A 27,729-nucleotide genomic window follows, 5' to 3' on the forward strand; every position below is an offset into this window, starting at 1 on the left:
ACCATGTTACTCAGTTCTTGTCACACACAAACAGGCAAGTAGCAAGCAGTTGTTTAATCTCATAATGATGCTCCAGTGCACAAATGCAGACACCTCACACAACCAACATCAGATAATATTTAATCATATATATCTAATGGCTATAATGTAAAATACAGGATCCAACAATCCCCCTTTTTCACACCCCCAAGGGTGTGAACAAAAATTCAGCTATGAATCATATAACAGTTACAAAGTTTAAAATACCTTCATGTCCTCCATTCGATCCCACTATGTACTAGATTGGCTACCAGCCACCTAGGAACTTAAAACCCTCATGTCAAAAGAGAACAGCTCATTTAAAAACAGAATAAAAGAAAATGGTGTCAAATTTAAGTCCCCCCTAGGGTGTCACTCATTATCCTTTATTTCAGCGGTCCCAACATAGCAATATGTTAACAGCATTTCATGAAAATAACAAAAAGTTTATTATTAATAAAACATTATTATTATTATTATTTTATTTTTTTTACAGAAAAACAGAAAAGAAAAATCAACCAAGAAAAAATAAAAATCAAGTGATATATGCTTTTGTCTCCCCCTTTTGACAAAAACAGGATAATACTTTATTGTTTATTGACATGTAAGATGTAGGATAAAACTTTCATCATGGAAAACAGAGTAAAGCAGAGCAAAGCATTATTATAAACCATCTGGTCCTCTCAGCTACTCCTATCCTGCACCAGTTGGGCTTCATGCCACCCAGGGACTCGAAACCTTCACAACAGGGAGAACAAACATACTGGAAAGAAAACCTATCATAACAAATGTATAACAAGGAACTGTAGTGGTGTAAAAATGTATTCTACTACCTCACCCACAGCATACCATGGGTCATCCTCAGTCAGTCCCATCCTCCCCTGAAAGCTTGATTCAGTATCAGCATCTCCAACTGGAGCATCAAGCAAAGGCATCATCATGCCTGAAGCCTTCACCACATCTGTAACAGACTTCTTAAAACACGGTATGATGCAAGCAGCACAACACATAAGCAATAACAAAAATACAAGTATTAGGGTCAGAAATCCAGTAACCACCATACCAGTGTACTTACCAAACCAGGCTCCCAACCAAGAGAACAGTCCAGACTCCTCCACCCCCACCATGGTCCTCATCTCAGCAGATAGTGCATCAAGCCCATTAAGGGCCTTAGATATACTACCATCTGGACTGGTGTTATTAGGAATATACGCGCAACATTGTTCATCAAACATCTTACAGACACCCCCCTGACTGGAAAGAAGCATATCCAAAGCAAGTCTATTCTGTCTGGCAACCCTAGATGTGGCCTCAAGCTGTTCAGACAGACCAGTAAGTGCATCACGGGACTAATTCACAAAACGCTGTTGATTATAGTAGATATAATTAATCCATGCAGTCTGTCTTGCATCCACTATGGCTGGACCCATAATAGGTAGTAAGTGCCAGAGTCCATCATTCCTACCCAGGGCCTGAAACGCATGAGGAACCCCCACTGGCACTCCCATCAGGTTAGTGTGTATGTCAACTACATCCTCTGTCCATGGAGCACTACGTCGATGTCTTCCATGGGATGGAATGTTTTCAGATACAGATACAGAACCCAACAGCTGTTCAGCAGTAACATCAACAATGGTCAGTGGAATTATCAAACTGGTCAGAGCACACGTACCTTGCCAGTCTCCTCTAAGAATGGGTCTCAGCACTCTTTTGGGTCCACAGATCCACCACACATCAGCCAGACCACTAGTTTGGTTTAGGCCTGTAACTGGCCAAGTGGAATTAATGGTTATGTTACTACTGCAATCAGCTTCAGGCAATCTTCCATAATCAATGCCATTACCTGTACCCGTGATGCAACTGTAATTGCCCCCATATGCCTTAACACCCCAAGGGGCCCGATGAGGAGGTACTGTAGGATACACAAGGCTCAAAGAGGAACAGAGAGTTGAATTGGGCTGAATCTGGTAAAAACCTCTCAGAATACACAACCACCCCTCCTCTCCTTCTCCTATAGCAAATGGGTGTGTAGCCAGAACAGGTCTAGCATGACCAATGTTTCATGTAACTCATGCAGTCCTTTATTTTCAGGATTTTAGCTGTGCACCTCATATAAGACAGCCACAAATTGTCCCTACCATCAAAACCAGTCTCCGTGCCTAATTGATCAATAGCTGAATAGTCTAACATTAATTACCTGAATGGGATTTTTAACACAGTGGTGGCAGGTTCGGTCCAGGGGTGGTAGAGGAGTGTGTCTGGCCCTGGTTCGTCTGGGACCTCTGGTTTTGGCAGCACCTTAACAGAAAACACACCCATCGTGTCTGTCCCGGTCCTTTGTAGTCTGAGGGTGTAAGTGCCTGCATCAGAGAGCTTAATAGTTTTGATGGTTAGTAGGATTTCATCACCTTTACAGAGTTCAACAGTGCTCCCAGGTTTTCCCCATATCATGGAAAACCTATCCAACTTTGTGAGATCCCCTATGCTATAAGGATACCCACTTCTCCAATCCCAGAACTGTCCCAAGTTGGTTATCATGTAATCCCCATGCGGACACCCTCCCAATTTAATATAATTTAATTGATAATTTTCGTCCACTTGTTCTGTAGACATACATTCAGCACTCCACGGGTCAGAACCTGGAATCTGCTGGTACCTCACCATCTATTTCCATCGATTTCTCCAGAGTCCTGGAAATAAGGCCTCATACACAGGGAATTAGACACCAGCCCCATAAAACTAAACAGTCACACAGGTGAATGTAGCCCATAATACAGTGATCATAATATTTTTTCCCATTTTCCGAACATACTTATCAAAACAATTAGTCAGAGAAGTATCCACCCCAGAGTTTTCTGCCAAACCGTGAGCCAGGGTGGTCAAACCAGCTGAGGCTTCGGGCACTGATTCGTCCGGAGCTGTGTTATTTGGGATGTAAGCACAAACATGGTCCCGATAATCACGCATACTTCTCCCTTTTCAGCCAATAACATATCTAATGCAATTCTATTCTGCCAAGCCACCAGGCTGGTTGCTTCAGTCTGTTCTGCAAAACCTTTAATAGCATCTCTGGTATAATTGTTAAAGCGCTGTTGATTATAATAAATATAATTAATCCAGTCCACGTCCGTGGAACCCCAATGTTATCAATGTATACTTTGTCCTTCCATACTGGGTGAGTGGATTCATATAGCCTTCTCTCTCCAAATGAGCCTATGACCTGTGTCCAAGATCAATATGGGAACCTGCACCGATATATGCCATAATGGCTCAGTGTCCTAGACTGCCATGTAGTTAGAGACTCCATTTTGGTCTACATAAAACTCCATTGAGAGATCCTTCCCAACCTCTACCCTAACTTCCTGTCTACCCAGATCTAGGGATCTCTTATGCTTATTTTGGAACAAAATCCTCATCGTCTAAACCATGGGTCAAATTACCACTCTCCGCATACTCAAGTATGTATCAGGAATATGTCACCCACGATAAGACAGCTCAGACGAACAGCTTCAATGTGAAACCCCACCCTTTCCCCGAGAACACATCACTTAGCAAGAGCCAGACACATCTTCACTTCTATGAACAAAAACAGGGGTGACAGGACAGGGAGGGTTACTTCATTCGAGAGATGGCCCCCGGAATTCTGTTAATTCCAGTTCTCCTCTCGAACACTGTTTATTGTCCGACGGCGTTAGATGTCTTACCCTCCCGCCGTGCGATATGAATCCGGGTAGCTCTTTCAGCTAGCTGTCACCAGGAGTCCTTGGTATGGTCCCCCCAACAAGCCTCTGGGACTGGATTGAGTGACTTCACCTGTAGTTCACATGTAATGCATAAAATCCTGGACATACAGGCTTGGTTAACAAACAGTTTCTCATATGTTTTATCTGATTATATCTTTAACTTCTATGCCTATTTGTTAGCTACATTTTTTAAAATTATTAGTTTCTTATCCAATAGGCCCCATCCTATCCTAGACCACAATTTACCCATCCCCCTTTTGATACCTGGCTCTGCCCAGGTAACAACCTTACGTACTCTAAATAATGACTTAGGTAAGATTAGTATATTATCCTTCTGTTCTGACATTATCATGTAGGAGCGCCCCTTTCATTTTCCACATGTCCAATTCTCCCTTTTGTCTCCACTCAGTAACTGTTATCTACACATTCTGTTATCTTTGCTCGTCCTGGCTCCCTTCTAAAACTTCTCCTCTCTGCTCTCCAACCTTCAAGGTCTCTGCAGTGCGGGGGAGGGCTCTTCGGTCTGCCTTTTCCCTTATCTGTCTGTAGCTCTTTTTCTCATGTTTCCACATTTTAACTAAATGTCTCACTGTTTGGCTTTATCTAAACTCATGGATTTTTTTTTTAGAAAAACTTGTCTATGGTGACGATTTCTATAGTCCTTATATAGGTTAATTAAACTCCACTATAATTAAGTTACCTTAAAAAAATAAATTACATTTTTAAAAACTTTTTTTATTTTTATTTAAAAAACAGTATTACCCATGACCACAAATTCATTATTCAAATGGCACCCCCCTGTGGCTGATCAGACCACCCGGGAGAGTCATGAAAGCAGGTCAAAGGTTACACCATCCCCCTACATTTGTGTTCCATACCATATTAGACATATTAAAGAACCCTTTATCCTTAAAATAAAATAAAAATTACTTGTGTAATTAAAACTCATAAAATAAAAAACTCATAAGGTTCCATATGTGAGCGTGCCTCTTTAAAAATATCATGTCTCTGGGAACATGGAAATCCCCTTAACCCAAACATTTACTACAAAAACAAAACCTAATAATTATGATAATCCCCTCAAACTCAAATAATTTGTCTCGATGTTTCATGTCTTATTCGTGTTTCTCCAAATTGTCTCCCCAAAATACTTCTTAAATACCCAGCCATTAGACACACACACACAACTGTGATAAATGTGCACTGTCCCTTTAACATAAAAACCTCAGCCTGTAATCCACTCTGCGGGCCTTTCATTGTTCCCCATAATGAAAACTGATTCGAATGTTAGTATACCTTAACCTCCTGTTTAATTTCACTGGTGTTATCTGAACAATCAAACCAAAATCAATAACCGGGAAGTACTTGTGTAAATTAATTAAAAGAAGAAAATAAATCTACCTTATTTCTCAGCACTTGGTTAGAACACCACTCCCTTCTTTCATCGACCACACCCGTCGCCCCGTACCTAGTGTATATCTTATCTATTACTCAGTGGCTTAATTAATGTTTAACGTAAGTATGTTCAGATGTTGATTATGTAATTCTACAATATTAGTATACTTCAAACCTCATAATATAAATCTACACACAGAATTTTACGTTAATAGAGTTTAACACTTTTTCCAACAGTCATGCACACGCCCTCAATATTCTATGATATAAACATCTCATCAGCAAGCCTGCGACTTTTTCAACATTCTCAACGGTACCAGCTCCAACTGAAATACCTATGTACCACACTCGCTTCGTCCCCGACCTCATTCATACCGATATTAGTCCCCGACTGAATATCAAGCGTATTTCATGCACACGATTTGAGTCTCACAAATCTTAATTTACGCCAGTAAGCTTCAACTTACACCATACACACACAAATCTTCATTCACCCTTGCAAGCAGACCAGTAGGGAGAATGGCCTTCTGTCCATTCTCTGTACAGCTTCTCACCCCATCTCTTCCACTCCTTACCCTCTCTGCCTTCATTCAATTCTAGAGTGGACTTCAGCATTTTCAACACCTTTTCTATATTCAATGACATTTTATGTACACTACAATACTGTCAACAACCTATGCCTTTACTAAAACCCAAGTGGTACCCTTTCCCTACGGCTAAATCGGCCCCCAATTAGGTCTAAAGTAAGAACTCAATTATGCACTGTGGGTCCCCTAGGGTATTAAGTAGTCTAGTGTCCCCCGGATTATCACCTTTACTTCAATACCAAATGTACAAAATAAAAAATACAATCACTCCATATGACTAACGTGTCAACCGGATCACGTTTCTAGTACAACTTAATGTCTCATTCAAACTTGGTAGTCAGTGCGACGACTTTACTCCCCGATGTACTTCACACACACCTATGCTTTGTTGGGACCTTAGAGAGACCCTTTCCCAAAGGCTAAATCGGTCTCAAGTCCGAGTAATCAATTTAAATATCCATCATTCACACTTGGCCCTGCCTAGTACATCACATTCGCATCATATGGCTTTCCATTCGCACTTTGGTGGTCACTCGTTACCCACCACTCATACATGTAGTCCCAGACTATCCAGTCACACTTTTATAATCAACTAGAATGAATCATTTCATGTAGTACCAGACTATCCATTCAAGCTTTGGTGGTCACCCGTTACCCACCATTCATACATGCAGTAAGTGTTCTCTGTTACCACCTACCAGCCAGGCATACTAGTACATCCCATACACAATGCACCATTAAGTATTGTCGATCAATAATAAAATTGCAGTTGCCAATGGAGATATTACTTTCTCGACTATTTTCCAATCTCACACATCATAATAGTTTAAATTTAGTAACTTACATCAAACAGGTGTCTCACAAAACTACATTTGGATAAGTCCAATGTGCAGAACTTTAGTTTTTCACAATAGGTGTTTTTTATTTAATTAAAAAAATATATATATTTCACCTTTATTTAACCAGGTAGGCTAGTTGAGAACAAGTTCTCATTTGCAACTGCGACCTGGCCAAGATAAAGCATAGCAGTGTGAACAGACAACACAGAGTTACACATGGAGTAAACAATTAACAAGTCAATAACAGTAGAAAAAAGGGGGAGTCTATATACAATGTGTGCAAAAGGCATGAGGTAGGCGAATAATTACAATTTTGCAGATTAGCACTGGAGTGATAAATGATCAGATGGTCATGTACAGGTAGAGATATTTTTGTGCAAAAGAGCAGAAAAGTAAATAAATAAAAACAGTATAAAAAACAGCATGGGAATGAGGTAGGTGAAAATGGGTGGGCTATTTACCAATAGACTATGTACAGCAGCAGCGATCGGTTAGCTGCTCAGATAGCTGATGTTTGAAGTTGGTGAGGGAGATAAAAGTCTCCAACTTCAGCGATTTTTGCAATTCGTTCCAGTCACAGGCAGCCGGGTGCGGTGGCATGTACCTGTAATCCAAGTCACTGGGAGGCTGAGGTTGGTGGATCAAGTGAGCTGAGGAGCTCTGGGCTACAGCACACTATGTCGAACGGGTGTCCACGCTAAATTCGGTATCGATATGGTGTTCCTGGGGTAGCCCTGGACCACCAGGTTGTCTAAGGAGGGGTGAACCTGCCCAGGTCGGAAACGAAGCAGGTCAAATCCCCCGTGCTGTCCAGTAGTGGGATAACACCAATTTGACCTACCAGTCAGAGTTGAATCGTCCCGAATAGCTGTTGTAGGGACACATTAAGAATGGCCGTTACACGATGCCCGTGCACGGTTATCCATAGCTACGGAATGGTTTGTTTTCTGTTTCACCGTCAGCCCGTTTGGATATGTGTGTCAGTGTGGGGGCTACTCCGGTAAAGCTTTTAGACTAGTAACGTTAGCGCAATTCAGAACAACAAAGCTTTGTGGGATGTAGCACTAGCTAGCTACTCAACCAGAGGAGCAGAGCACTAGCCCAGGGGTATTCAACATGGGGTCCGCGAGGTACTGCAAGATGGATTGTTTGAACTAGGTTGGAATGGTTTGTCATTTTAGATTTATTGCGGAAGGGACTTGATGAACAATCAACATCCATACAGGCAGAGCTGAGTTTGTTTGATGCGTCCTTTCTGTAGGGCACACAAGCGATTCAGTGAACTCCTCTCCAAAGAGGACAGAAACCTCACCAGTGTGCCCATGGAGAAAGTCCTTTCACTGCCAGAACTCAAGGTGACAATATTGCAATTGAAATTCTACTCCATTACTAATACTTGAATGTTACAAATCATTTTAACATGTTGGATTTCCTTTGGTCCCAAATGTTTATGTTCTGTCCCCACCCTTTAGTCCAAACCTTTCAGGAAAAGGATCTGCCATGTATTCTCAACATCTGATATGAAAGATGGAAGTCTCACCTTTGAGGACTTTCTTGATCTCTTGAGTGCCTTCAGCGATTCAGCTACACTGGAAATCAAGTCCCACTATGCATTCTGCATTTTTGGTAATACAATTGTTGGGAATTCATGGGGTACACATGGGGTATGTCATGTATTCATGATGTCTGGCTGTGTGTGGGTGGCTGGTGAAAAACAAAATGGGAATTGTTTTGTCTGTTCAGACTTTGATGACGATGGCACTCTGGATGGTGGGGACCTGGAGAAGCTGGTGAACTGTTTGACTGGTGAGACTGAAGACACAAGGCTTAAACCTGAAGAGATTAGGCAGCTCATCAGCAATGTACATTTACAGATTAAGGACACTATTGGTTCTTCCCAATATGAGCCTACCTCAAGGAAGACCTGTGTATGATATAGTCAGATCTGCTTTATATGATTAAGTCTCTGTCTGCAATATCCAAGGGTAAAGCAACTACTTATTTACTTTTCAATTTGACAGATTCTTGAAGAGTCAGATATAGACAAAGATGGGACAGTAAATCTGTCAGAGTTCCAACATGTTATCTCCAGGTCACCAGATTTCGTCAGGTGAGTTGAAATCTGATTAGAATATCTCTCCATAATCGCTACATTTTAACTATGTACCCCCTCTCTAATATTTCACATTTTTCTTCAGTTCTTTTAAGATTGTGCTGTGAAGTCTACGAATAACACACCAGGATATGGATGCTTTGGATTCTGTTCTATTCATACTAAGAGGACCTCTTCTATTTTTTTTCATTGTAATACCAATAACTTTGAGATTTTGCCTTAAATTATACAGAGTGGCTCCACTCCCCCCAGACTAAAGGTTTCTAAGCTTTTGGGCATGTGCGGATCACGCACTGCGCATGTTTTTACCTCTACTTGACACATACTACACAAATGTATCTTTCCTTTCACATATCTCATTGTCAATTGTGAATGATAGATAATAATGGAGTCTTTGTAGGCACCAACTCCACAGTGGTTCATTGGACAAAGCCTAAGGGGAAATTAATGGTGTTTTTGGATAAATGCCATAAATAAGTTTAGGTAAACACAGGCTTAAGAGATTTTTTTGGTTCTGAGAATCTTCATCAGCTAACATCACTTTCTTGAATTTTGAAGAGTTCATATAATCAACAACAACAAAACACATAGCACAAAGGCTTAATTCATAAAGGTCATGTTAACTGACTGGTATTATCTGATATAACAAAACATAAGATCTCCTCAGCCTGTGTTAACCTCAGACCTTATTTTCTGCATTTATTCCAAAACCCTATTCTTTCCCCATTTTTCACAGGGATGGCTGAAAAAAAACAAAGGTAACTAATTTCCTGGGTTTTAGGACTACATGCTGGCGAGCTCTGGTAATTCAAGTTTTTAGCAGTTAAACGTCCATGCAGCAAGGGATCTGCATACCAACCATTTGATCTCATCAGCTTCATGGGATATGCATTTAGATCTTCGTGTTATTGTTGTTTCGAATTATGGGCTAGTGAGCAAATTTTAGTGCAGATGTTAAACTGTAGCATAGTTTAGGCTGTGTTTTTGCCAAGTGGCCACATGGATTATTTTTTTGTTGTTGTCGGACAGTAATGTTATATTCGGTTCTGTTTTGTAGAATACCATCATTGTGATCTTGCAGACATTGAATCAGCTTTGATCAAACTTTATTAAACAAGCTCCATTAGCCAGAGTAGCACAGAGTGTGCGTAAAGTAGAGAATAATTTTTCCGGGAGGTAAAGGTTTGGGAAAGTGTATTTCTACATCATGTCAGTGCTCTCTTAACAAACTTTTTCAAATCTATAAAGAGCTAGAATAAAAGTAATCAAGTCTTAGTCACTGACTTTACTTTATTTGTCTGAAACAAGCAGCTAGTCAATCAATCTGTGCAATGTCCTTAGTGCTCAACTCCTACTGGCAGTTTTTCCATTCTATGTAGAATATGTGCCAGGATGGAGAGAGGGGTCCTCTTTGATAGCAGAAACAAAAGTGTTCCATGGTCCACACACTACATCCACCACACGCAGCCCCTGGTCCTTGAAAAACTCTACCCTTCTTGGCTCGTCTGAACTGTTCTCAGTCCCCTGTCCCAGCTGGCCGTATTCACCTGAAACGGTGGCAAATGTGAAGCTTGTAGCCGTGCATATGAGAAAAGGCCATGTCTATCCATTCATTGATATGAATTCCTGGGTGAAATACATAATGGCTATTTATTCAATACACAGGCCAACTCAAAGCCACGTAGACTACAATATTTGACATTTAAAGCTTGCCCCAGTAGACTAGAATATTTTAAAGCTTACCCCAGCCCCAAGTGTAGAGATCACCTGTACCTGTAAAATAAATAGAAAAAAATACTCAGTCATCTCTCTAAATTAGTAGTTTGAGGCAGCTTGGGTGAAGGGCTCTTACTTGTGACTGCCGCAGTGTGACGCGACCCACAGCTGATCTTGCTGACCTCACATGACTGAGTAACATCCACCAGGGCTGGGAAGGCCTGTATTGATATGAACACCTCATCGTAGCTCTCTTCATCTTTACATGTGCTGGCACCACCTAAACATACAGCAGTTCAGATATAACATATTTATATGTTGTCTAGCTACACCAGTCCAGAACCTCAATGTAGGTGTTTTGCAACGCAGCCAATTATAGGGTGTATAAGTATCATCCATTTGCCTGTATGAACACTGAATTTTAAAACGAGCTGAGCTGGTGAGTCTGCCCTCCCAAAATAGAACACAGATTTCAGACAGGCAGACCTGTGTCCTGGCTCTTCTGCTGCTCTCCTCTTAGGGCTCGTGATGGCAGTCCCACCTGGCCACTCTCATTCCAGCCCCACACGTACAGGTCTCCCCCAGCTGTGGACCAGACTAGTGATCACATTGACTGAATAATGTAATGTAATGCAATCACTCTACTTTATCATTCTTTTGTAAGTTCCATCCCAGTCAGTCTCTCTTACCACTGGTGCAGACAGAGTGCCAACCCCCGGCGGCCACAGTGCTCATGGACATACCCATTAGTGCCTCCATTGCTCTGGGCTCCTCCTGCGGGCTCAGGTCCCCATGTCCCAGCTGCCCATGGCTGCCAACACAAGGAAGTGAGGTTTTCAGAACATTTAATACAGATCCTATGCTGTCGTTCATTCTGCCATGTCTGATGTACCCAAAATAGTAATCAGTAACCTATGAAAGGTGTGCTGAAAAAATGCCTATTGATTAAACTGTTGTACAGGATTTGTTAATTCCATTACGAAACATGACATTTGTTGTCTTCACCTGCCTGAGCCCCAGGTGTAGATGTCTCCAGATGCAGTGAGGAGGACTGCGTGCTCTGTGCCTAGTGCCAGGCTAACAGCCTGTAGTTGTGGGGAAAGTGGGCGGTAAAAGGGAGGGTTGGAAGCTATGTACCCTCCTGGAACCAATGGGAATGCTAGTGAGGGCCCTACAAAACACACAAGAATGCATTATGATTACAACATTATTGAAATGCAACTATTGATTAGAGCTTCAATATATTTGCCACACACCTGTACATGGACCTGAGTGGGGAAATAACCATATTTACTTAATTCTAGGGGTTGTGGGTGGTACCAACTATGCTACAGCACCAGTCAGTATGAATCAATACCAGTATTATCTGGAATCACCATACTCCACCCTGGTTTCTTCTCATTTCGCTCAGAGTTCCAGCACTCTACTCTGTCTGCGAAAGACAGGGCCAGATATCCCTCGCTGATATGTGCATCCTGGCACCCTCGGCCTTCCTCTACACAGCCGCCACATCCTCTCTGACTGGGGGCCCCTACTCCAAAACCTGCCAAACACAGCCTTCCATCACCTGAAACGCAAACAAATGATACAGTTAAGGGGAAACTTTGAAACAGTCCATGTAGGTTTACGAATTGAGGTACATGATTGCAACTTAATTGATACACTGGAAACTGGTTCATGCAGTTATCAACCTTTCACTGCGGTCTCTGGTTGAGCGGTCTGCCAGTTATTTTCACGAGAAGGCAGCCCTTACAAAAAAATATAGCAGTTTTGAAACTGCAGTCGACGGGTATTTTGGACGCAGGATTTGGCAGCATGTAACTGACAGTTAGACTTACAGGTTATGTCGTTGTCTTTTGTTTGAATTGTTTACGTGTCCGCTGTGCGGGGGAAATGATAATGCAAGCGGAACTACGTAGCTAATACTGTTGTAACGGGGATCCTTATTGTGGCAACACACTTTTGGAGGGAAGGCAATCCTGCGCTGCGTTAGCTAAGTTTTCATGTCATCAGGTGTAGTTCATTAAGGTTGAAGAGTGTATGTTTGGATGAAGTGTGAATTCATGCCAGGAATAATAAGTGTGAAGTTTGATTTCTTCCCTTCTGTAATAAGCAGCCAATGAGGTATTTTTTCCTTTATTCATGTGTTTAATCTGAACCCGTTATAACGCCGGTTAAACTGTTATGTATGTAAGCACTTCAGAGTTATACCAAGATAATAAGTCACTCGTAAGATAAGGTTGTAAGAGTGTGCTTAACTGTATTTTTCATTTACTTTATAGTTCTCACGGAAGGTGATAATTCTGACTAAAACTACAGAATAAAGCCGCCAGTTAAAATCAAGGAACGGTTGTGCTCGTGGTTACTGAAGGGAGCTAAACAGCATACTGCAGTTATACTAAGCCATGACTGCAATCTCCTTTTGTAAGGGATGATCGAGTTGAGTACTTTACTCACTATTTGAATGCAGAGCTGCTCTTCGACTCCAACTTGTCCTGATCTGCGTATCAACATTGCTATTATGTTGACAGATTTGGACAGGCTCCTCTTCCAAATTCCGACAAACAATATCAATAGAGATTGGATATGTCACGTTGGTATCTCCGGCACTTTCCCCATCAGTCACTTTTTCATTCGTTCGTATTTGCCCAAAGCCGTTGAAGCCAAATCCAAACCAATTCATCAGCAACTCTGCGTTTCGCGGTAGCGTAAACAAAACAATCCGTACAACGTTGCGATCAGTGTTACAAATAGAACAACCAGACAGATACTTCACCGGATGTATAAATGTGAAGCATCCGCTTTGCGTTTCCAGTCATTACCAAATATGGTAGTGAAAGGAAACCCACTGGCCGGCAGTGGGAGAAAATGAAACGACATGGGTTTTGGCTGACATTCTGCAAATTCTCATCGAGTAAACAGTTGATCTCAATTGAATTTTTTGTTCCCAAAATAAAAATCTGTTTTGAACAGAGTGGACTACGTTTTGTACACTTTACCCTTTGGCATCCAATATGCTGCATTACCGCCCTCAACTGGACTACAATGTAAATCCATTAGGCTATACTTCTATATATTGTAATGAAATAGCAGGGAGCAGGTCTCGAACCCTCAAACTTCTAGCCCGAGGTCCGGTGCTATCGACTGTGCCGCAAAAGCATGCTCGTGCGGCAGGGTAGATTACAGTGACTGTTTGACAGCGCTCCCCACCGGTCTGGGTTGCACCAAACAGCAGGCATCACAAACACCAGGAATCTTTAACTTCACACTTAACTCTAAATTATTCCTTTCAATGGTACAGATCTTAACCCAAGTATTGTGACATAGAGCGTCCACTCCCTCTGGTCATAATAAATACAAACAAATATCACAAGTTCACGACAGGTTACCTTCACTGATTCAAATGCACCCACCTCCTTTCTCATCCACCCAGAAACCAAAAATGGATCCGCTAAAAAGCAAGGATCCCCTTTCTAGAAAAATGTCACTCCTGCTGGACCAGATTCTTCTTTATCATGTCCATTGATGCCAGGCTCATGTTTCAAGTTCTTCAACACAATTTCCACCTCACTTAACTCGCCCTCATTCACTTCCATCTCACCTCCAGAATTCGGGCTGGCGCACAGCCCACTCTGTTTGAGTGATGCTGGATGCTGGAGATGGGTGTGAGAGAATTTGATCCGTTCGATTGTGGGAGGTCAGATCGGCGTATTGAATGCATGCTGTGCAGTTGTCCGACGAGTTGAAACGAATTACATATATTAACACTGGATTGCTGATGCTATTCCTTTATCTTGCTGACGTTTTTCCCATCATGCATTTCCTTTGCATTCCCTGACAATTTCTACAAGTGTTTAATGTTTCCAACATATTATTTATGTTGTTCTATAATGCACAGAGAAACAGAAATTATTGACTTGAACCTTCTTATAATATGGATCATTTTTTCTTCCCTTTCCTATTTCCACTAGATTTCCAATGTCTCAGTTATTGTTTGTAAACCAAAAACACCAAGACTTTGGAAGGCTGTCTGGCAGAAAAACTTGCAATGTTAATACATCTGAGTGATTTCATTAAAAGCTGATCCATTGTATCTAAATAATTTCAGCACCAAAGACTGCATCTAGCCTTAAATATTTATGTGCAATTTCTGGATTATGGAAATCACAGGAGGCTGCTGAGGGGAGGATGCTCATAATAATGTCTGGAACTGAGTGAATGGAATTACATCAAACACATGGAAACCTCTTTGATACCATTCCACTTATTATGTTTCTGCCATTACTACGGGCCCATCCTCCCCAAATAAGGTGCCACCAACCTCCAGTGATGGAAATGAATTTCAAAGCAATATGTGTCAACCAATAATAAGTATAAACCTTGGATGACTGACAGGGGGCGTTGTATTGAAGCTACTGCCAACTTGGTACTCCTCAATTGTAAAAAATATATATATATATTTTGGAAGCTATATAAATGCATTTATTAATGTCTACATTCGTTTTTGACACATTTATTATATTAAAGACACCTTAATGCATACTTTTAAATGATGTGAGCTAAACATACAAATAAAAAAATAGATACAGTACCAGTCAAAAGTTTGGACACACATATACATTGTATAATAATAGTGAAGACATCAAAACTGAAATAACACACATGAAATCATGTAGTAACCAAAGAAGTACAATGATCCAACCCACCTCCAGGCTGTGTAAGGGCTATTTGACCAAGATGGATTGCTGCATCAGATGACCTGGCCTCCACAATCACCGAACCTCAACCCAATTGAGATGGTTGGGATGAATTGGACCACAGAGTGAAGGAAAAGCATCCAACATGTGCTCAGCATATGTGGGACCTCCTTCAAGATTGTTGGAAAAGCATTCCTCATGAAGCTGGTTGAGACAATGCCAAGAGTGGGCAAAGCTGTCATCAAGGCAAATTGTGGCTACTTTGAAGAATCTTAAATACAATTTATTTTGATTTGTTTAACACTTTTTTGGTTACTACATGATTCATATGTGTTTTTCATAGTTTTGATGTCTTCACTATTATTCTACAATGTAGAAAATAGTACAAATAAAGAACCCCTTTAATGAGTAGGTGTGTAAAAATGTTTTAACTGGTACTATATTTTTGTGGATTAGTCCCCACACGCTGCTGTGTGACATCAATTGAAGATGTCCGTTGAAAAATTGCAGCAGAGGTAAACTTCCTTTTAATAATTTATGTTGGGGATGAATCAGAATTAGTTGGGTAACATAGATAAATAAGATGTTTTATTTACTTTCATAATATGCTTGTGAGATACTTGTCATTAGAATGTCTCCTTTTGGACTATACTGTTGGCAGTTGCACTTTTCCCTTCTCAGCTAGGGCTCAGTCACTTGAGGCCCAGAGAGGGGAGAGGTCAGGCTTGTCTTCATATGTGAATGTATCTGTTAAACCATGTGAAGGGATGATTAAGGGGGAACCAATTATCTCTTGGCTCCACAATGTCTGTGCACAAGTTACTCCCCTCAGTGAGCTTGTCTAGGATTGGGGAGAAGACGGGGTGTATTGGAGATGGGAGTATCTAGAGTTGACAATTGATATATGCCATTGGATGAGGTAATGTTTTGGTACTATGAAGTACCAAAAACGAGATTAAAGCTTGTCTTAGAGACCAAACTGAACGATAATTTATAGCTAATGCTATCGGGCTATTGTACCTATTGTACCTTCTCTCTCAAGTAAAAGTCTTTCTTTGTGAACTGTTCCTAAGATCTGTGGTTCATCATGTAAGTTGAGAGGGGTATAAAAGATCTATTCTCTTATAGGCACACTCAGAATTCATTTATAGACACTGAATTGATCTGAGAGTCAAAGGGTGAAGGTGAAGCTCATATTTTTATTTTACCTTTATTTCACTAGGCAAGTCAGTTAAGAACACATTCTTATTTTCAATGATGGCCTAGGAACAGTGGGCAGAACGACCTTGTCAGCTTGGGGATTTGAACTTGCAACATTCTGGTTACTAGTCCAACGCCCTAACCACTAGGCTACCCTGTCACCCCATATAATTAAAGATGAAGTTTAAGTATAACTCTGATTGGTGTGTGGTTTGTAAACTCTCCTCATTTAGTAATACAGGAATTTACCACAACATTTCTCAGACTAAATTGTTGTTACATTTCTTATCTAATATATTGATGCCATTAATTTCTACACTATCACTGTAATGAAAAGCTTGATCGATCCTTCAGTAAAGTAAGGAAGGATTCCATTGGGAATAGCTTTCATTAAAATGTAATATTCCTTACACAACATAACAAAGTTATATTTGGCTAATAATTAATTGTAGGTATAAAGATTACCATGATCATTTATAAGTTGATTAACCACAAATATGCTATTGGCAAATAAATTATGAAAAAAATAAGGTTTTATTTCTATATCTAAAATCACTGTTATTCCAAATAAATTATTTGTGTGGAGAGAAGTTGTGCTTGTATAACAAGGACCAGCACAATAGAGCTTATTTATGAAATGTTGCTAATTTAACAGAAATATTACCCACAGCATTAGGGCATTGGAGTAAAAAATCAAGCCCCACAATTTTCTGGAAAATAAAATGTGATATTATATTCCAAAGACTAAGTTTTTTTTGAGACACTTCTTAATCCAGTTGACTTTTGTAGTCTGGTTAAACAGCATAAAATCTAAAACATTAAGACCACCATCACAAATCTTGTTGGTAAGGACATCCTTCCTGATCTTGTGTGGCGTATTTTTCCAAATGAAATTGGATATTAAGTTGTTGAGAGTGGTAAAAACAAATTGTGCAATGTATCTAAAATAAACTCACAAATAACAGTGTTAAAAGCCTTTTTGAAAGAAAAAAAATGTAATAGCAGGATTGTCATCTAATAAATCACTATATTCCATCAAGTCAAAGACCAGCTTGATTACCCAATTGTTTTAAATATGATGCCCTTTCAAAAATCCAGATTGGCACTCATTAATCAAACTACAAAGACCATATTTTAAGCGTTTTACTGGAATGGAAGCTAGTATCTTACAATCGTTGTTTAAGAGGTTAATTGGACGGCAATTATCAATAAATAATGTATCCTTATGTGGTTAACAATCCAGTATTGGTGGTCAGTGCCCCCCGCCCCATGAAATATTCTCTGAGAAGCCTCAATCGTTGATACAATGTTTCAGTATGCTCAGAAATACCTTGTTGATGCAATGCTTCAGTATTTGCAGAATGTTTCCCTTCCCTGGCAAATAATGCAGACCAGCAAACACAGAAATGAACTGGACTCACAATATAAGCAACAGCTCTGAATGCAGAGCAACAATTTTGGTGGGAAACGCACAAGACAATAACACTGGCATAGTATACCGTACTATCCAAAAATGTCTAAAGATCTGCATGCCAGTTATGATTTTCATATAAGTATTGTAGGCTACTCAACTGATTAGCCTAATTCTAGCTGGCTACTAGACAGAGACGCTGTCCATTTAGCCACCCCATGGAGCTCCACTATGCCTAGCTGTACCAAGGCGGTGCTGAATCACGGGCGCAGCCTTAATGTGTAGATTTTTCTTCATTCTTCATTTATGCGTCCTGGTTGATTGTAAAGCCTAAGTCATTTCTTCGACGTATGCATTTTATTTCAATTTATGTGTAGGATTTATCTGAGATAAAGTCGAAGTCAGTTGTTTTATGCCCCGGTTATTTTACATTGATGTCGGCCTTGATAGTGTGTATTATGCATCTATGTCATGTTGCACTGTATGCACTGTTCCACAAGTAGGCTAAATGAGTCAATGTAGGCTATGTATGGAGTTATGGTATGGCATAAGCTATGGGACAAAGGTCCTGAGGCCCATTGTCGTGCCATTAATTTGCCACCATCACCTCATGTTTTAGCATGATAATGCATGGCCTCATGTCGCAAGGATCTGCACACAATTCCTGCAAGCTGAAATTGTCCCAGTTCTTCCATGGCCTGCATACTCACCAGACATGTCACCCATTGAGCATGTTTGGGATGCTCTCGATTGACATGTACAACAGCGTGTTCCTGTTCCCACCAATATCCAGCGACTTCACACAGCCATTGAAGAGAAGTGGGACAACATTCCAAAGGCCATAATGAGCAGCCTGATCAACTCAATGAGATGGTCATGTGGCGCACTGCATGAGGCAAATAGTGGTCACACCAGATACCGACTGGTTCTTATCCACACCCCTACCTTTTTTAAGGTAACTGTGACCAACAAATGCACATCTGTATTCCCAGTCATGTGAAATCCATATAATAAGGCGTATTGAATTTATTTCAGTTGACTGATTTCCTTAAATGAACTAACTTTAGTAAAAATTTAAAAACTATTGCATGTTATGTTTATATTTTTGAACAGTGTAGCTACAGGCTGCCTACCTGGGGAATCTGACGTGCGTGCCAGGAGGGGTGTGTGCCAGGAGGGGTCCTGCTTTGGTGCCAATTATGAATCTGCCTTCAACGTGGCTCTGTGGGAGCTGGCTGGGCATTTACCATTCAAGAACAGACATGACTTTGAACACAGCACTGAAAAAGATGTGATGGCAATCATTCAGAGGTATCTGCTGCCTGACCAAGAATTCCTTCTGTTGGAATAGTAAATAACTGCACATTTCCAGAAATACTTTTAAGCCTGGCTTACCTGGAAGAGAACACCAGTGTCAGTATAGTTGGAACAAGTGTTACTGTGGTATATTGGCCATATACCACAAACCCCCGAGGTGCTTTATTGCTATTTTAAACTGGTTACCAATGTAATTAGAGCAGTAAAAATATTTGTCATACCCATGGTATACAGTCTGATATACCACAGCTGTCAGCCAATCAGCATTCAGGGCTGGAACCACCCAGTTTATAATTTGTCCATAACCATTTAAATGACTGTCAATGTGTACAGAGCCTGGTGGATGACTATGTAGTTTGCCCACAATTATTTTGGGCTACAATTCCACTAACTAAAATTCAACTCCCTACACATACAGTCCAAACTGAGTATATGCTTTGTGCTTATATTTATTGGGCATTAAAAAGTAGCTCAACAGATTTCAATGGAATAAAACATACTTGAAATCATAGTACTTTTATTATGTTTTAGATGTATTACCATTAGTAGCTCATTTCCTTTCCTCCCACCAGAATAGAACTCCAAAAACACACAGGTTGTCTCTTTTTGCGAGCCAGGCTCATTCAAAGGCCGCACAATGGCGAGTTACTCCAGCATTAGGACTATACAGATCTAGGTGAGCAACGTATATGACAGCGGTCTGTGTGGACTTTTTAGAAATTCAAGCAGCCATTGTCACTGAAATATTTACTGCAATCACTGCACTCATACACATCTTCCCAGTGTGACTTTTCTGATTACACATTATTGGGTAAAACAGTTTTTCTACATACAGGACACCTGTATGATTTCGCCCCTGTGACTCCTCATCATGTGAAATGTCAGACGGAAGCTAGTGCTGAAACACTTGTCACAATGACTGCAGCTATATCCTTTACCTCCTGCATGAATCTTCATGTGCCTTTTCAGACTATTGCGAACGCTGAATTCTTTGCCACAATCAGAACATTGATACGGTTTATCCCCTGTGTGGGTTCTCATGTGCACAATCAGATCCCTATTGCTAGTGAAGCATTTACTACAAACATGACAACACATCCTATCTGCAATGTGAGTTTGGATGTGATGTTTCATACTTTCTGTGGACTCAAAACATTTTCCACACACACCACAAATATGTTCTTTCTCATTTGTATGAGTTTGCACATGTTTCATTAACGAACCCATGTACTGGAAAGACTTTCCACACACTTTACAACGGCAAGGAGCATTATCCCTTTGCCTGGGTGATTTCAGATCGGACGACTCTGTGGATTTTCTACCCTTAGTATTCATATGGGAGCTTTGTCTTTTTCCTGTCCATCTTTTCTTTGATTTGACTGGTTTAAAACCTGACGGAGGCCCTCCGACTCCCATCCAATCAATGTTTTCCCTCTGAACTGCAGAACAGTATGGATTTCTTGCATAATTAGGCTGAGAATCACTGGTTGGTTCTGATAATCTGTAGTCCTCTCCACCAGTTTCTGCTTTGATATTTGCAGTTGAGGTGCTGGGTAGAGAGTCTCTCTCTTCTTTTCCCTCATTCTGGGCTTGATAAAGATATGAGTGCCGAGTTGGGTCTTCACAGTCAGGTTCCATAAAGGCATTAGTGAATATGGAGTCTTTGGTATCATCTTCCAGCTCTTGAAGCTGTTCTTCCCATTGACTGGTCCTGAGTTCCTCCTGTTCCTCCTTTATCTGTGTAGGCTCTGGGTCCTCTTGTCCGAGACTGGGGCTCCACTCCTGCACACACTGCTGCTGCTCAGGGGGAACCTGTTCCGAGACTGACTGTTGGAGGATGTCTAGAAGCAAGTAGAAAGGAAGGATGAGATATAGAAAACATGTAAGCCTACAATAGAGTAGGCATTAACTCCGCCATTGCTCGTTGGCCAAAGCCTATGGGTGAAATTAATGTTTTTTTTGTATGTACCTGTAAAAGCTGATGTGATATTTTCTATCCACTTTCATACAATAACGGTTGAATAGACAAACGTAATCCCAAACCTGCTCTGTTTAGCTTGATGAGAGCGATTTCAAGCTGCCTCTGGAGACGGTCATTTTCCTCATTTGAACGGGAAACTTCTTCTGCTATCGTTTTTTCAACTGCCCATAATATCTCCTCAGCAGCAGTTCTTAATCGCTCATTGAGAAACACTCTTAACAGCTGTATTTTAGACATTTTAGATTACGTTTAGTAGCTTCCGAAGTAGCTAGTTCCTGGATTCTGTCCGTTTCCGCGGGCAACCTCATCTGGTAGGAGGTAACACATTTGGATTTATCACCTCCTGCTGGAGTGGAGTACGAGAAGATAGGTTCAGTTTATGGAAATATTTTCCAATACAAAATGTACCCCATGACATATCCTATATTGTCTGAAATATCACGAATCACATATCTATCTGTACATTATATATTAATCCTATATTTTAACCTCAGGTGAGATGTGGATACTTTAACTAAAAGTGTCTTAATAATAACAAAACAATAATACAGAATCATAATGTGTAGCAGTAAGTAACATACTATACATTTTTTCGATATGTGTACTCTACTGATGTCTGATCCAGGCTATATCACATCCGGCCGTGATTGGGAGTCCCATAGGGCGGCGCACAATTGGCCCAACATCGTCCGGGGTAGGCCGTCATTGTAAATAAGAATTTGTTCTTAAACTGACTTGCCTCGTTAAATAAAGGTTACCATTTTTTTAATGATCTAGGTTTGATTGGTAATACCTCGGAATTCCTATAGGGGCAGGGTTGACATATTTGTAATTAATTTTATACTGTAAATTGGCCTAATACTATTGGTCGTGGGTTGGAGGTTTTTTGGGCTACTTCTAAGTTACACAGCGATCGCCATGGCATTTCTCTTTAAAACATTTTTATTTCACTGTGACATGCTACTGCTGACTATCAGGCAGTGCTGTTGCTGAGTTATTGATTGGTGGGTGGGGCCGGAGGTGTGTGTGCAGCTTTGTCCACGAGAGTGAGAGGAGACAGAGCAGCACACAAGTGGTAGGTAGGCTATTTAACTTGTCATTATGCTTGAGTGTAAATTTGAAATGAAAGTTATGGAATTCACTCGCATGCTTCTGTTATGGGGAAAAGTTCTCAATGAAACTGACATTAAATGAGGAGAATGTTACATACATCTGTTGGCCATCAAGTAGCCTATTCATTTATATGCCATTGTAGGCAACTGTAGGCTACGATTTGATACAGTAAATGTGTTGAAATGACTATATCACTGGAGTCATTGCAAATCAATTTGTGCCACTTGTGTAGCCTTCCTGGAGCTGGCAAACTGATTTAATAAATAACCTATAACTTCAGTGTATTGTTGTTGTAGCATTATGTTATTATGCAATTATTAATGGCCAAATAAATGAGTCTGTTAATTTGAACAAAGCAATCTGCTAAATCGTTCAGTTTACATCTTGCCTACCTTTTCTCTAGGCTACTGAAGACTATCTGAAATAAGATGTTGGCCAATAAGGAGCTATAGGCTATGTGCATTTTCACTACATGGCCAAAAGTATGTGGACAAAGCTTAACATTAGTGGATTCGGCTATTTCAACCACACACGTTTCTGACCGATGTATAAAATTGAGCACATAGCCATGCAATCTCCATAGACAAACATTGGCAGTAGAATGAGCTGTACGGAGGAGCTCAGTGACTTTCAACATGGCACCGTCATAGGATGCCACCTTTCCAACAAGTCAGTTGGTCAAATTTCTGCCCTGCTAGAGCTGCCCCGGTAAACTGTAAGTGCTGTTATTGTGACATGAAAACGTCTAGGATCAACAATGGCTTAGCCGCGAAGTGGTAGTCCACACAAGTTAAAAGAACAGGACCGCCAAGTCCTGAAGTGCGTAAAAATCATCTGTCCTCGGTTGCAACACTCACTACCAAGTTCCAAACTTCCTATGGAAGTAACGTCAGCACAAGAACTGTTTGTAGGGAGCTTCATGAAATGGGTTTCCAGGGCCGAGCAGCCGTACACAAGTCTAAGATCACCATGCACAATGCCAAGCATCGGCTGGAGTGGTGTAAAGCTCACCGCCATTGGACTCGGGAGCAGTGGAAATTTGTTCTCTGGAGTGATGAATCATGCTTCACCATCTGGCAGTCCAACGGACGAATCTGGGTTTTGTGGATGCCAGGACAACGCTACCTACCCAAATGCATAGTGCCAACTGTAAAGTTTGGTGAAGAAGAAATAATGGTCTGGGGCTGTTTTTCATGGTTCGGGCTAGGCCCCTTAGTTCCGATGAAGGGAAATGTTGACGCTACAGTGTACAATGTTCAGTGTACAACATTCTAGACGATTCTGTGCTTCCAACTTTGTGGCAACAGTTTGGGTAAGGCCCTTTCCTGTTTCAGCATGACAATGTCCCCATGCACAAAGTGAGGCACATACAGAAATAGTTTGTCGAGATCAGTGGGGAGGATCTTGACTGACCTGCACAGAGCCCTGACCTCAACCCCATCAAACACCTTTGGGATGAATTGGAACACCGACTGCGAGCCAGGTCTAATCGCCCAACGTCAGTGCCCGACCTCACTAATTCCCTTCTGGCTGAATGGAAGCAAGTCACCGCAGCAATGTTCCAACATCTAGTGGAAAGCCTTCCCAGAACAGTGGAGGCTGTGATGGCAGCAAAGAGGGGACCAACTCCATATTAATGCCCATGATTTTGACCATGTAGTGTATCTAAGCAAACCGTGGCAAAGTTCAATTACAATCATAAACCCAGATTTTATTCTGTATCCTATGCCTATTGAAATGACAAGTCAATCTCACAAATGGGCCATTTATAACTATTTGTAGTATTCCCAGAAAATAGCCTAACATTAGAATCACTCAAACTCTCCTGTCTGATTTATCTATAATTTGCACATATGGCCATGTGTGTATATGTATGGCCATATACCATACCACCTTGTGCCTTACTGCTTAATCATAGCAGTCAAACGAGTTACATCAACATCCATTGATCGAAAATTATCTGGCGAGTTTAATACATTATTCAAATTAGTTTATTACGTCGTGTCATAGTTCACAATAAATATTATTTTGATGAAAACCGAATTTTGCTTCTAACCTAGTTACAAGTTATGTCGATATTCCTTCTTAATTGTTTCCATAACATTATGGGAAAGTTGTTTACTGTATAAATGTGGCAAATCCTATCTTGATGTGGGCGGGAACAATTGGCTAGATTTCAGGATTTGGGTGGGTTTTGAGTCATCATTGTGTAAAAAAAACTGTAGACCTGGCAACCCTGTATAGGGAGCTCACACATTACAAGTGACTTGAAGCAGAAGCCACATCTCCGTGTGATTTATTTCTATATTTTCCCCCTTTTAGGTATGAATGTGATGTCGAACATATTTGTTAATATCAGAATGTTACGGATGTTACTGTGTTATTTAGGCAGTAAAAAACTTGTTTAAAACAATGTGCTATTTGTATGCAGGGGCGCAATGGGGAGGTCAGTCCGCCCCCACATTCTGAAATTGCATTTTTGTGCCCAGCAGTTTTATCATTTCAAAGTGATACAAAAATCGGAGGGTGTGCTTCAGGACAATGCGGGCGCCTCAGAGCGGTCAGGTAGGCTGTTGGGAGTGTTCAGGAGGCTGGATTTAAGACCACGAGGACACCACAGAGAGGGTTGATAGGCTGTGTGAAGGTAAAACTTCTGGAAGCTGGCTGGACCAGTACGGGAGAGCTAAACATAGTGTGTATGTGTTGCGCTCTTTCACCGAGGTGTAAAAGGAAGCAGAGCACAAACTGGCTACTCTTTAGTTGATTGATGTAGCTGGAAAGGTAACAGCTGTTTAACAGAAAAAAACGAAACTAGTGTTTATTCGCAGTGTTGAGCTAGTATTGTAACTGACATGTGAAGTTGGCTAATGTTTCATCCCCTCTCTGTCTGAGGTTAATGAATAAGCTACACTAGCTAGCAGTAGCTACCACATCCAGGTCAGCTCTAGCTTCTAAGTTATCTATCTGTCAGATAGCGATATGAGATGACTGTTACTAATATCTAACATGTCACATTTGATTTCCTCCTCTACGAAGAGGAGGAAATCAAATGTGACATGTTAGATATTAGCAGGGATCGGACCAAAATGCAGCGTGGTAAGTGTCCATAGTAGATTTGAATGGAAAAACCAAAACAGTACCGTGTGGTGAAACAAACACAGACACAGAAACAAACACCCACAAAGTACCCACAGAATATGGCTTCCTAAATATGGTTCCCAATCAGAGACAACGATAGACAGCTGCCTCTAATTGAGAACCAATCTAGGCAACCATAGACATACAATATACCTAGAAAGGAAACAGCCCCATGAACATACAAAACCCCTAGACAGTATATAAAAACACATACATCACCCATGTCACACCCTGACCTAACCAAAATAACAAGGAAAACAGAATACTAAGGTCAGGGTGTGACATAACAGCTGCTTTGTAGCCTTTGTTTCGTCCGTTTCAACAGAAGTAAATTAACTTCGCTAGCTTTCGCCAGTTGATGTACAGTTAGAGCGAGAACTGGCCAAAAGTTGGCAAACGTTAGCTGTTATTTTTTGCTTCAATCACACTAGACCTGAATCAAACGATGTGACAATCGGCCAAACGACTGAAGATTGATATTGTGACATTTTTTCAGTGCAGTGAGTTTTTATTAGTCAATATGGTAACATTATTGATCTGTCTGTTTCCCTAGCTAATTCCCTACACATCACACTGACATAGTAATAAACAGCTCTAACATGACAGGCTTCACTGTCATGGTGCACACTAGAGTTCTGCGCCTGACTGATTTCTTCATCCCGCTCCTGCTTTCACCCACAGCTTTTCATACAGCACCAGCTGGCTTTCTGTCCGACTCCCACCCGCTACCGCAAGAACTGGTCTCAAACCCAACCACAGTCCCACAATGCTATTTTAGGTGTATGTGATGCAGCTCACTTGCAAGCCTTTTACAGAGATTCTCACATTGTCAAGATCAGCCTAATTATAGGCCTATATAGGAATGACATTTCCTTGAAAGGATAACTGCCCCGTGCTTCTCCGCCCATGCATAGGCTATAGCCTACTCAATCTAGTTGAGACCACACACCCACATGATCACTTAGGTATGGATACTGAACTTGAAGCAGCAAGAATGATAAAAGCAACCCTTACGTTTTGTATAGGCCTATCGGATATAGCCTACCTTTTAGGTGGATGTTTTGCAGGAAGTGGCAGTGCAATTCTTAGTAATCAATACTTATTGTAGTGTCTTAGCTCTTATTACTTATATAATAAGAAAGACTATGAATACAAGAAATTGAACTGGAGCTTCACATTTACTAAAAACCAGTTAGTACCACAATAACATAGAACAACACTGCGCATGACCAAGGTTGTTCCATGCTTAGAGGGGACATCATTAATTAACAGAACATAACATTCTTTCTCTTATACAATCAGAGTTACTTTTACCAAACCACAACTGAAACATTTCCCAGAACAGGTAGTTATTTTGCATCTTTTGATTTTAACTTGAACAGTTCGTTTGGCGGTCGACGTCACTGGCTTTCTAGCCATCGCCGATCCACTTTTCATTTTCCATTTGTTTTGTCTTTGTTTTCTACACACCTGGTTTCTATTCCCCAATTACATGTTAATTATTTAACCCTCTGTTTCCCCCATGTTTGTGTGCGTGTTTGTATATAATGTTCAGGTCGTTACTTGTTGGCTGGTATTGTTTTTGCCGGGTTCGTTATTACGCCCGTTATTTACGAGTGACCGGTAATTTCACGCACCTTTAGTATTTGTTTTATACTGGTGCTGTTCGTGGAATAAATTACCTTGTACACTCATCTCTGCTCTCATGCGCCTGATTCCATGCACCAGTTACCCACAACCTGACATTTAGATTCCCAAAACAATTTTGGGGAGGACCACGAGACTCCTCGCCAGGTTGTGTCCCCCGCCACAACTAAAACCAAAGTGGCGCCCCTGTTTGTATGTTTAGACCACTTGGAAATTAGCCATTAGCTGTTTTGCTAGCTAGCTTGCTAGAAAGCTGCTCACTTGCACAAGGTGATTTCGTGATCAGCGCTGTAATCTAAAGAGTTAGGTACAAATTAATACAAGTTTATACATGTTTTCTTTGTTATTAGGATGAGTTTGTATACTGATAGAAATGAATACATATGTAATAAATATAGGAACAGTATATACAGTGGGGCAAAAAAGTATTTAGTCAGCCACCAATTGTGCAAGTTCTCCCACTTAAAAAGATGAGAGAAGCCTGTCATTTTCATCATAGGTACACTTCAACTATGACAGACAAAACAATTTTAAAAATCCAGAAAATCACATTGTAGGATTTTTTATGAATTTATTTGCAAATTATGGTGGAAAATAAGTATTTGGTCAATAACAAATGTTTATCTCAATACTTTGTTATATACCCTTTGTTGGCAATGACAGAGGTCAAACGTTTTCTGTAAGTCTTCACAAGGTTTTCACACACTGTTGCTGGTATTTTGGCCTTTCCTCCATGCATATCTCCTCTAGAGCAGTGATGTTTTGGGGCTGTTGCTGGGCAACTTGGACTTTCAACTCCCTCCAAAGATTTCTA

The 27,729-nt window shown here is 40.7% G+C and overlaps 3 protein-coding genes and 1 long non-coding RNA gene across 7 annotated transcripts; 2 read left to right on the forward strand and 2 right to left on the reverse strand.

Moving 5' to 3' along the window:
- The first annotated feature begins 6,731 nt into the window (after positions 1 to 6,731).
- On the forward strand, positions 6,732 to 9,970 carry LOC118395760 (calcium and integrin-binding protein 1-like). Of its 3 annotated transcripts, none has more exons than XM_035789655.2 (6): positions 6,732 to 7,214; positions 7,844 to 7,937; positions 8,055 to 8,208; positions 8,326 to 8,388; positions 8,604 to 8,692; positions 8,781 to 9,970. In XM_035789655.2, exons 1-5 carry the CDS (start codon positions 7,093 to 7,095, stop codon positions 8,609 to 8,611), a joined length of 441 nt encoding a protein of 146 aa, XP_035645548.1. In that variant the 5' UTR covers positions 6,732 to 7,092; the 3' UTR covers positions 8,612 to 8,692; positions 8,781 to 9,970. The 3 variants fall into 3 exon arrangements, 2 of the variants coding, with proteins under 2 accessions (XP_035645548.1, XP_035645551.1); XM_035789658.2 differs by having other exon boundaries at positions 6,753 to 7,712; XR_004828044.2 differs by having other exon boundaries at positions 6,758 to 7,740.
- Positions 9,966 to 13,243, reverse strand: LOC118395759 (RCC1 domain-containing protein 1-like). 2 transcript variants are annotated; one of them, XM_035789654.2, is made up of 8 exons: positions 12,869 to 13,243; positions 11,793 to 11,978; positions 11,417 to 11,582; positions 11,101 to 11,222; positions 10,898 to 10,996; positions 10,548 to 10,691; positions 10,439 to 10,468; positions 9,966 to 10,242 (listed from the first exon to the last, which is right to left on the reverse strand). In XM_035789654.2, the coding sequence occupies exons 1-8, from the start codon at positions 13,092 to 13,094 to the stop codon at positions 10,067 to 10,069; spliced, it is 1,149 nt and encodes a 382-aa protein (XP_035645547.1). In that variant the 5' UTR covers positions 13,095 to 13,243; the 3' UTR covers positions 9,966 to 10,066. The 2 variants fall into 2 exon arrangements, with proteins under 2 accessions (XP_035645547.1, XP_035645546.1); XM_035789653.2 differs by having other exon boundaries at positions 11,769 to 11,978; positions 12,869 to 13,203.
- A 6,224-nt stretch (positions 13,244 to 19,467) lies between these two features.
- On the reverse strand, positions 19,468 to 21,332 carry LOC118395761 (zinc finger protein with KRAB and SCAN domains 8-like). The gene is made up of 2 exons (XM_035789659.2): positions 21,080 to 21,332; positions 19,468 to 20,877 (listed from the first exon to the last, which is right to left on the reverse strand). Exons 1-2 carry the CDS (start codon positions 21,252 to 21,254, stop codon positions 19,862 to 19,864), a joined length of 1,191 nt encoding a protein of 396 aa, XP_035645552.1. The 5' UTR covers positions 21,255 to 21,332; the 3' UTR covers positions 19,468 to 19,861.
- Positions 21,333 to 24,601: 3,269 nt separating this feature from the next.
- On the forward strand, positions 24,602 to 26,962 carry LOC127908263 (uncharacterized). Its single transcript, XR_008066517.1, has 2 exons — positions 24,602 to 24,774; positions 25,950 to 26,962. It is a non-coding gene; the product is annotated as an uncharacterized LOC127908263 (long non-coding RNA).
- The last annotated feature ends 767 nt before the right edge of the window (positions 26,963 to 27,729 follow it).

This window comes from Oncorhynchus keta, chromosome 17 (assembly GCF_023373465.1).
Source record: "Oncorhynchus keta strain PuntledgeMale-10-30-2019 chromosome 17, Oket_V2, whole genome shotgun sequence".
Taxonomy (NCBI): domain Eukaryota; kingdom Metazoa; phylum Chordata; class Actinopteri; order Salmoniformes; family Salmonidae; genus Oncorhynchus; species Oncorhynchus keta.

Bases quoted from the DNA above. Each gene is read 5' to 3' on its own strand.
- LOC118395760 (XM_035789655.2), top strand. From the start codon at position 7,093: ATGTTTGAAGTTGGTGAGGGAGATAAAAGTCTCCAACTTCAGCGATTT. The intron at 7,215-7,843 runs GTTGGTGGATCA...TCCTTTCTGTAG, and splicing joins CAAGTCACTGGGAGGCTGAG to GGCACACAAGCGATTCAGTG. The intron at 7,938-8,054 runs GTGACAATATTG...CCCACCCTTTAG, and splicing joins TTTCACTGCCAGAACTCAAG to TCCAAACCTTTCAGGAAAAG.
- LOC118395759 (XM_035789653.2), bottom strand. From the start codon at position 13,094: ATGAATTGGTTTGGATTTGGCTTCAACGGCTTTGGGCAAATACGAACG. The intron at 11,583-11,768 runs GTATTGATTCAT...TGTGTTTTGTAG, and splicing joins GGTGATTCCAGATAATACTG to GGCCCTCACTAGCATTCCCA. The intron at 10,692-10,897 runs GTCTGCCTGTCT...CTGTATGTTTAG, and splicing joins GCAGAAGAGCCAGGACACAG to GTGGTGCCAGCACATGTAAA.
- LOC118395761 (XM_035789659.2), bottom strand. From the start codon at position 21,254: ATGTCTAAAATACAGCTGTTAAGAGTGTTTCTCAATGAGCGATTAAGA. The intron at 20,878-21,079 runs GTTTGGGATTAC...ACTTGCTTCTAG, and splicing joins CATCAAGCTAAACAGAGCAG to ACATCCTCCAACAGTCAGTC.